Source organism: Tinamus guttatus, unplaced genomic scaffold (assembly GCF_059628265.1).
Source record: "Tinamus guttatus ecotype Peru unplaced genomic scaffold, ASM5962826v1 Tinamus_guttatus_pri_ptg000878l, whole genome shotgun sequence".
Classification (NCBI taxonomy): Eukaryota; Metazoa; Chordata; class Aves; order Tinamiformes; family Tinamidae; genus Tinamus; species Tinamus guttatus.
The window spans coordinates 87,139-97,529 of NW_028289412.1; the positions used below are offsets into that span (position 1 = coordinate 87,139).

General features: G+C 42.8%; 1 protein-coding gene across 1 annotated transcript; it reads left to right on the top strand.

Annotated features, from left to right (window-relative positions):
- Nucleotides 1-7,023: 7,023 nt before the first annotated feature.
- ATP5ME (ATP synthase membrane subunit e) lies at nt 7,024-8,607 on the top strand. The gene is made up of 4 exons (XM_088537890.1): nt 7,024-7,072; nt 7,215-7,269; nt 7,356-7,454; nt 8,482-8,607. The coding sequence occupies exons 1-4, from the start codon at nt 7,037-7,039 to the stop codon at nt 8,505-8,507; spliced, it is 216 nt and encodes a 71-aa protein (XP_088394016.1). The 5' UTR covers nt 7,024-7,036; the 3' UTR covers nt 8,508-8,607.
- Nucleotides 8,608-10,391: the final 1,784 nt, after the last annotated feature.

Sequence of the window (10,391 nt, forward strand, 5' to 3'; positions counted from 1 at the left end):
AAGATTCCCCTTCAAGGCAGGGATTTTGAGGTTTTCTGAGGAGTTAATATAAGGAACACCTACAAGAGGTTTTGGCAAGAGAGTCAGAGGAACTAACCCATGAGGAGCTCTTGTCCCTGGAATACTGGGGTTTTTAGGCACGCATGCAACCACTCCAACTCTTCCCTGCGTATTGCTGAACAGAGGAGGTGTGCAAAGTCATCCAGGCTCTGGTTCCCTGGAAGGTTATGTGTTTGGTTTGGTCAGAGCCATTAGTTTTGTTTGTTCAATTGTCTTAGTGCCTGATATTTTTCTGCCATAGTCAGAGGTATTTGAGGGATTTTGTTTTTCCCTTTAAAAAATACTGTAGCAAAAGCAGCTGGAGTGACTGCTAATGGAAACAAAATTGAGGTTAGTGTCAGTCTAGATCAGTCTGAAAGCACTTTCAGTTTGAAGCACCTTGGCAAGCACATCTAACAGTTGGTGCAGTGTACTCTATGTAAGAGATTGTCTTTGGATATTTTAGGAGTTTTATACCTGGTTGAAGCTGAAGGGGTGTGCACTGTGTTATGTGTTTCTGGGTTCTTGTGATATTTAATAAAAGCACTTTTGGTTCTATATGATTTTGTTTCTAATGTGAATAAGTGCGGAATATGTGTATTTGTAATAAACTAAAATGAGTACAAAAATTCAAAGCCTCTAGCTCTTAAATTTGATATATGTAACAGAAAGCCAACCTAATGCTTACAATTAAAATAATGCTGGAGATGTCTTTTTTCCCATGAAAAAAAAAGAAATGCTGTTCCATCCCAGGACTGAGAATTAATAAAACTAAGCATATTTGCTCAACATGATTTGCTTCAGATAAAATATGAAAGTTCTTAGATGGTTTCTTGTTCTTCATTCCCATTCTAGTACCTCTTGCCAAAATAATTAGGTAAATTAAAACCAGCGGCATGCCAAGTGGAAGCTGGGGGCTTAAGGCTCAGGCTTGACCCAGTGTGAGAAAAAAAAAAAAAAGTTAAATAGTGCTTTCATACTGAGATAATCAAAGTTGAAACATGAAAATATTTCTAATGTGCACATTTAAGGGGTACAAAAATGGTAATATTTTCATTGGATGTACCTAAATAAAAAGGGCCCTGAAAAGTAACCTGATCAAAGCTCTGCTGGAACAGTGAACTGTGTTGCATAAATACAAGAAGTGACGGTGTTGGCTGCAAAACATTTCCTTAGATGACTCCAAAGAATTTCCTTATTTCCTTTTTGTCTTTCTTCTTCCTTTCCACTTGCAAGGGCATTAGTAAAGCCTTCTGCAGAAAGAATGATTTTATATGTAACTAAGGCAGCATTATTCTAACCATTTTAATAGTTTATTTGGGAGCAGTACCTGCAGAAAGCAGTATGTCACCTTAGCTCAGTTGACAGCCTATCTGTTTGGGCTAAAATTCCGCTAGTTCAAGCCTGTAAGAACACAGCCGTGCAAAGAGGCAAGGTGCTTAATTCCAGTGTTTGCACTTCTGCCTCTACACTACAGCATGGGAGGACAAAAACACTGGTGGTCAAAAATGTCACCTCCTTAGATTACCAGATGCCTTTAAGATGAAATAAAATATTGAGTCTTAGTTTTTAAAAACGTGTGGGAGGATGTGAGCTTGTAGTCTGCTGGTCTATTTTCTGTGATAGACGAACAGTTTTTTTTGGAGTATGATGATTCCTCACTGCTGAAGGAAATGTGATCAAATACTGACATGCAGTGCGGGATGGTCAAAGTATTTTTTAAGACATGGATAAAAGCTCCAGTCATGAAAGTAGGTTTCATTCATGCCATCCTGCTATAGATATATATATAAAAAAGTAGCATCAATGTAAAATGCTTAATAAAACTAGAAGACAGTTTCGAGACGACAGCAGCCCAAACTTGTCAATACTAGGCATGAATAAGAGTCTGTACCCCAAATTTAGGATCTTCAAGACAATTTCTATTTTTAAAATACCAGTGCTCCTGATATTAAAGTTACAGCCCACTTGTGCAATAGCAAGAAAACTGCGTTTACTGGAAAGTCACAATAAGCAGGAAGATAAATAAATAAATAAATACAACAAGTTGCAATACTTTGGAAGTAGGGAGTATGGAATTCTAATTTTAGTGGTAAAACTCTCCCAAACTCTTTAATATGTTTACTTGCACATATGTACTTTTTCCTTTTAAACATCAGAATTGGCTCTATTCCAGGTTCCCAGAGACTGTGCTAGAATATGATGAGATACCTGCAAGACAGTAGGTGTTACTGTGCCAAGACCTTTGTGTGAATCATATAGTTAATTAACTGTGTTCATGTTTCAAAATAAGGAATGGCAGCAGCGTTGTTCTTCAAGCACATCCCCCTAGCTGCCACTTTTCAAGAAGATGGGAGAAAACTTAGCATACTAATACTATGGCAGCAGATCAAATCAATGGCGTTATACTACGGCCCCAAGCGAGTTCTTCACAGTACACATCAACATCCAATTCAGTTTAGTAATTCCCTAGAAGATTTATTATTCATTTTTGGATTTCGTGATGTTTTTGCATGTGTGCTTTGGCCTTCAATGAAAATAATCTAGAAGAATCTTGTAATGGACTTCTGAAGTGTAAAAAAAAAAATAAAATAAAATAACAGCTCTCCCAAAAAGGAATTGTGTATCCAGACACTTGAAACTAAATTTCTCCTGGAGTTTAGCAGCTTTAGACTTACCACTTAGCTTTTTCCCAAACCAATTTAAGAGCACCATGAAATTAATGGGTCCAGAGTCTTCCTTGGGCATGTATTCTAGCACTTCTACATGTTTTACCTAAATTAGAGGGAAAAGTCTTTCAATGAACAAATACCTTGTGATTCTTGAATTTATCTGTTACTTTATATTATCTGCTCTTACTTCCCCTGGTAAGAGCATGGGGAGTATCATTACCTAGTGAATACAGTTTTCTTAGTCATTTAAAGCTTTCAGCTTCATTCGTTTTGTAAAATACTTGTTTTTATCTTTTAAAAGGAAGTTTCACACTGCAAAGAGATCACAGTTTAACTAGAACACCGAGGTGAAATGTCAGCTTTCCCCATCCCCTACTGTCTATAGTTATCACATCCGAACAGGCCAGAGCTGGGATCCTTCTGCAGGATGATCATCCCTGTCTATGCAACTCCCTCTAGACTCTAGACCATATAAAAACACACATACTCTCACGTCTTAACAGCAGTTAAGTGTTGTAAGATATATATATATATAGAGAGAGAGATCTTACGAAGATATATGATCTGAAAACAAATACTGCAATACACTACATAGTTTTAGCAATGACAACAATTGTCCTTCTCTACAAAAAGATGTTTTTCCAGTATTGTCGGAAAGGTGGATTATGGTGGCTCTTTGAATCTGAGTATAATTAGACTATTTGGGCTACTAGAAACCAGGATAATTTGCAAAACTATATTTTAGTTTCCAACCCCATTTGCTTCTGAACACAGCATTTAATTTTCTTTAGTTATTTTGTCATTAATAGTAGAACCACAGATGTTTAGCTAATAAATAATAAAAAAAAAAGTATCTGCTATTAGGCAGTTAATAAGTCTCAGAGATAAATGTCTGACTGCTGGTTCTCGATAAAATTGTTATGTCCCTATAGAAACATAGGTGTCCTTCAAATCCTGTGTATGAATCCATCCCTGTTATGATCAGTTAATATGAAAGCCTAGATGATAAACTGAATGAACACACAGAGATATATTAGATTTTTGTTGACTGTAGCTTCGCAACAGCTGCACATTATGTTTAGTATATATTCAAACTAAGAAAATATTGGTTCCTTACTATTTCTCTTCTACTAAAATGAACATTTATGATTGAAGAGAAAGGATGAGTGAGAATATGTATGCAGAGCCTTTACAGAAAAATGGTTAAGCTTTCCATATACCTAATTTGTTTGCTGAAACAAAACTGGTTGCCATTTGTCTTTTAATCATGTTGTCAATCACATTCCCTTTTTAAATATTTAAATACAAAGCAATATTTTCTTGTTGTTTATACAGTAATAATTTCCAAACCTAAATTGCCACTTGGTCACAAAGCATACTCAGAAGTGGAAGATCATTCCCTGAATATCTGACACTGCCTTATTTTAGTGTAATTACAAACTATTTTAGCACAAAACAAGAACTTGACCCAGAATGCCCAATGCAGGTCTGCTGCCTGCCTAGCACATCTTTTTTCCACTGTGTTGTGTTTTTCTGTGGTGAAAGCTACAGCCGCACAGCAGCTTGGCAGTGACAAAGGCATGATGTCAAGCAGAAGTCTGAACCAACAGAACGGCTCAGAGGACATCCCCCCTTCTCCAAGCAGAGCTTAACATCAGAGCGTTAATGCTTTCTGTAATAAACTCAATCAAAGCACTGTTTCCAGCATGTTTCCCATACCCATACCTTATATACTTGATGCTGTTTTCCATTATGCTTTAATTCTTCTAGTTTTTGAGTATGCATCTGCTCAAAGAGCACATTGCAGAGAGTTCTCTGGGCACAAAGGGCACCAACTTCTCTTTTTTTAGCTTTTCTTCTAGATTGAAGAGACAGATATTTAATCTAAATTCTTACTGAACCTTACCCCAGTTTGCCCTTTGTGAAATTTACCTCCACCTAATAACCACTAGAAGAGTAAGCTTGATTAAACATTGTTTTTTCCTTGTTTCTGCTCTGTACTTCATAAAGACATGACTCCAACACTTTTTTTTTTTCAGTCTAACCAGAAAACCATCTTCCTCTGTCCCTCCTGACCCCCAGAAGCAAAAACCACTGCCTTCCCAAACAGCTCCACTGCTAAATACCCTCAGGATTTCATGGTTGTGAAGAGCTAACTTAGAATTTTCACTGGAAAGAGTGACATGCAAGACCGTCCCAATGAAAGTGTCTTTATAAAGCATCCCTCATGGTGAGGGGCAGAAGGCCAAGTTGTAGAGGAGGCACCAAACTCCTGGAGAAATCCAAGTGTGCAAAACATGCACCATACAAAGTCAGACTTAACAGACCCTCTACTTTCAAGGGACTATAAGGCTGCTGTTTATATCTGAAACCTCCTACAGTCACTCGCTGCATCGGGGACTGCTGCTAAGCTAAAACACCCAATGGGATGTCACCACAATCAAATCCAAAAGGATTTTAATTAACTCGGGGAAATATCAACTTACGTTTACTTTGCCACTGATGCATCCTCCTTTTTTTATATATGCTTTCAGATACAATCACTGTGAAAATGATGCTTCCAGCATTTTTTTAAGGAGGTTTAATTACAGTTCTAGCTGCCTCTTCCCAGTGGAGGTAAACTTGAAACTTTATGTGAGGTTTGCCTCAGACCTCGCAGTAAAGCAGCACGGTGCATTCAGAGTCCTCCTGCCAAAGAGTCCTCCTGCAACAGAATAGGTAACAAATATAGAAAAAACATGATTATCTAGATCACAGTTCTGTCCTTGGTAGCCAATAGCTAGTTATCCTTTACTGGATCTACTTTGTAAGCATAGAGCTTCTGCACATCCACAAACATAAAAGCTGCAAATTTTCTTAATCTGAAAATGTGATATGATGCATTAGCTATGCATAAATATGTTCCTTTAACAATGAACAAGCATTCCTCTCTTGATTTTCCATTGCTTAGCTCCTCATCACAACCACCTCCCAACCTCCTCTTTTTCCAGATTTAAAGAGCCTTTGTCTATTTATTTTGTTTCTGTGTGATCAGTAACAACCATCTAAGCAGCCCTGTTGACCTTCTTCTGAACCTTGCTCAGTCTTGTTCTCTCTTTTTTTTTAGGAAATAGGAGAAATAGAAATGTATAAATCCACAAGATGTACCTTCATGCAGAGGCAAAAAGCAGCATTTCTGTTATATTTAATGCTATATTGTCCGAAAGATGGAAGTATTACTTGGCAGAGCTCCAGTACTGCTGTGTTAGCTAAACTAATCATTTATTATTGTACAGTAACTTCAAGAGCATAACGAAAAAAAAAATCCTAAGGAGTGCCCTGTAAAAAAGACAATTTTTCAAGACAAATGCACTAGAGCTGAACTTGGCTCTGGGGAGAATATCACAACACACCATGATCAGCAAATGTTGCCACCTGAGACTGCTGGTGACAGAGGAAAGGGGAAAACATGGACTTTCTTCTAGGTTCACAGATACCAGCAAAGGAAAAGCAAAGACCACAGTGTCCACCATAATGCTGAATCCCACGACACAAGAAACGGTCTCTCTAAACGCTGTTATTTTAACAGCTTCATTTGCACTCATCAGCTCACAACACTGTAGCCATTGGGGACTTTGTCACCAGCTGCACTGTAACACAATTGCACTATGTAAATTGCTCCTGAATTACACAGTTCTGTAACCCAGACAGCTCACACTTGTGCAACCCATTTGCACTAATGAGATCCTGTAATAGCATGTGGTCTGGGCTGGCAGATTACAGCACAAGGGCAAGTCTAACGTGGAAAAGTGTTCGCAACTGAAAGAAAATGTCAACTGATAGATTAACATAACTCATATTTTCCAGATTAGTAAGCCTGAAAAAAATCAAAAGATTCAACGCAAAAGACAGTATTTTATACAAAACTGTCTAAAAAAAAAGACAAGACAAAACTATATCTTGCTGCCCAAAATGAGAGATGTGGCAGAAATTTTACTCTTGCTGGGTAACTCTTAAAAAGCAAACTAGACTTTCCTTCATAGATGGCTTTTAAAAAAAAGGTGGGGGGAGGAAGAGGGGGAAAGGGAGAAAGGGAGAAAGGGAGAAAGGGAGAAAGGGAGAAAGGGAGAAAGGGAGAAAGGGAGAAAGGGAGAAACTCTCGAACACCCGGGACGCTGGCGAGGCCCCGCTAGAAAATGGCGCCCCTTTCCCCGCCCGCCAACGGCCGCCCCACAGTCACGTGCTCGCGCGACACCCGACGGCCGCGCGCGCGGGGAGGGGGCGGAGCGCTCCCGCCTTTTCCGCCAAACGCGTCATTTCCGGGCAGCACCTCCTCCACTGCCAAGATGGTGCCGCCCGTGCAGGTCTCGCCGCTCATCAAGGTGAGAGGGGGGAGGAAGGAAGGACGGACGGGGGCCGCGAGGGGCCGATATTCATCGGGACGGGGAGGGGGGTGCGCGCGGCCGTTGCGGCGGTTGGCCGGGGCCGAGGCGCTGAGCGCGCCCTTGTCTGCACCGCCCGCAGTTCACCCGCTACTCGGCGCTGCTGGTGGGGATGATCTACGGCAAGAAGCGATACGGTGAGTGCCGCCCCCCTCCCCGGCCGCGGCGCCCGGGGCCCCTTGCGGCGCGGCGCGGCGGCTGACGCGCGGCCCGCCCCGCGCAGACTACCTGAAGCCGATCGCCGAGGAGGAGCGGCGCGTGGAGGCCGAGGAGAAGCGGCGGCGCGAGGAGCTGGAGCGCATCGCCCGGGAGATCGCGGAAGGTAGCGCCGCCACGAGGGGGGTTCTCTTGGCCGCGCGGTGCTGGAGGTCACCTTCGCGCTGCCGCTGTCTCTTGTGGAGGGCATGCGCTGGAGGAGGCCTGCCGGCATTGGCACCACCTCTCCCTTGCCCATCCGCGTTCCGTGTCCTTGCTGCTCCATCGTGCTCCTTATCCACGTCTCTTAACGTGCTCCTTGAGCGCCCTGTGCCCTCTCATCCTGTCAGAATCCGTGTGCTCGCTAATATGGGTTACTTACGTGGGTTTTTGCTTAGGAGAAGCTTCAAGGAAACTGGCTGGTGGTTAGTAAGCGTAGCTATCTTGCACTAGCTGTCCTTTTAACAACTTCTTTCATAGGAAATTGAGACAGTTGCAGTGTTCTAAAGACTATTAATGTTGACCAAAAACATGTAAAATTAAAAAAAATACCAGCTAGCATATTTGATGTTATATTGTATTGCTTCCTGGAGATAGAACTACAGATCCCAGCTCTGAGAGCTCAGATAAGCGTTCCTTGATCTCAGACTGTGTGAACGGGATTTTGATACGTTCCTTTCACATGAAGTAAGAATTTGCAGCACAGACGGTCTTAAAAGTGTAATTCTGCCATCACGTCCATAGCGCGTTCAGTCCACGAGAGTGTCGTGTCGGTTCCCTGCCTTCTGGGTGGTTTTGTTACGGTTGCCCAGCAAGTACAGCAGCTGTTCGTGCTTCATTCCACATTGCAGTGCAGTTGTGGGAGACTGTTTAAAGATGGGCAACCGGAAACATCTGAAATTACAGCAGTTTTGGCTCATTTGAATTGCTAGTTAAGAAAGCTGTTATACTTAAGGCCACAATTCTTTTCCTCTTAGCAGTGAAATCAACTGCTGTTGAATTAGCGGAGGTGGGAATTGTAAAAACAGGCTGAAAAGAACAGGCAGACGTAGAGGTCGCCTCTGAGACCCAGTTAATGTCTTGCTGTGCTTTAGCAGAGTGTGTGCAGGAATGGCCAGGGCTCCTAAATGTGTTCCTTTTTTCTTTTCTTCCAGCAAGCGAAGATTCCATATTGAAGTGAACAGCAGACCGGATCACACTTTCATTCATGGAAATAGCTGGCTAGGCTCTGTACGCATCAGCCCTGCATGTTGTTCTATCAATAAAACCCTTACAACACCCTGGCTGATTTTTCTTTCCTCTCTTTAAGTGAACTACACGGAACAACAACTTGCGGAATATGGAAGGAGGTCCCGGGTCTCGGTTTGCCCGGCGCTCTGGTCCCCTCTGGGAGGGCAGCTCAGCGGTGCCTGCAGCTTGCCCTTCCCTCCGGGAAGGGGGTTAGTAGGAGTCAGTAAGAGGGGCTGCTAACGGAGCGGGCGCTTTGTTTGAGCCAGGGATGCCCCACGTTCCCTGGGTTCCCTGGAGATGCAGGTGCAGGAATTCCCCCGTAAACGCTGGCGTCTGTGGGGCCAGACAAACAAATGGTGCGGTGAATTTGGAATGCAGAGTGGCTGGGAAGAGGCGGGGAGGGCTCCTCCCTATCCACGTGGAGCGGCTGGGCCAACAGCAGGTTATGCTCAAGCTGAGGGAACAGCGGGAGAGCACACACACGCTCTTCCTAAATTGTAAGGAAAAAAAGTTGGAGACCAAATCCCAGCTGTCTGCAGAGAAGCCCTGCCTGTGTTGAGGGCTAACAGTGCAGGGAGGAGCAAACAAGTTCCCTGGTTGTGTCTGGGGGAGGAGAAGCAGGAACGTTTCTGCACGGGGCTGCACAGGCCACGACAGGAGGTGGCCGCTGGACAAGTGGGTGCCACATTACTCACCAGCTGCTCCCAAAGCCACGTAGCACCACGAGACAGAGCAGCGACAACACCCTGAGCTTGAGCAGTGGCTCTGTCTTTCTCCCTGTGTTTTTGCCCTTCTTCAGGCCTGGGTCTTCTTGGAGACCACGGTTTGAGCATGTCGCAGTGAGTACAAGGGGTGGGAAATTAAATTCTCGTATTTATTTCCAGACAAACATTTGAAGTCATAAATAACTTTCTCAGCATAAGACATATAAGTGGCTTATAGTTAACGATCCCCTTCTTACAGCTCCACAATTGGATAAACTAGTGGCATTTTGCCTGCTGAAAAAATGCCTTCTTTGGCTTGGTAATCTGGAGGTGCTGCTCAAGGAAAGCCGCCTCCTGCACGGCTCCTAAAGAAACTGAGACACGCGGTAAGAAAATATTTCGGCTTCTAGCAGCCTATCTAACCTTCATGGCTGTGGGCAGGTTTCTGTGTTTTTCTGCAGGATAGCGTGCTGCTCGCACACGTAGCAATAGCTGATTGTACCACGTTGGGTACTCTGGGACCCAGCAAACCATCACCAGGAGCTACCATGGCTCTAGCTCTCCTTCTACTTACAGTACCTCTGTAATGCAGAGCAAGTTACTGGACGGTAAAAGCACTGAAGGTAGCAGAAGTAACAAAAGATGATTAATATCCCCTCAAGAAAACAGAACTCTTGTTACGTGACTTAAATACTAAAACATTCACATAGCTTATATACCAAATACTAAAAAAAAAAAAAAAAAGCATAGAGAAGGAGCAGAAATGCTTCTCTACCACTGTCAGAGTGGTGTAAATGATTGTTCTAACATGATAGCATGAATCAGCATGAAGAATACTTCATATCTGAAACAAAGAGCACAAGTCTTGCGAAGTTTGAAGTGGAATGGAAAAAAAAAACATACATCTCAAAAACAGGAGGAAGAAAGAACAGACGGTTTGTACCGTTCACAAGAGAATTGCATTAAAGAATATTGGCATAACAGTGTCAAACTGAATGAAAATAGGAGGTGCTGCAATTCAGATTGCTCGGGTGACTAAGAGGAACTGCCATGAGTGATAGTAACACCATCCTCTTGGGATCACACCTCACGGCACAGCTGCCACTGTTAGTGCACAGTATGGATCCCCA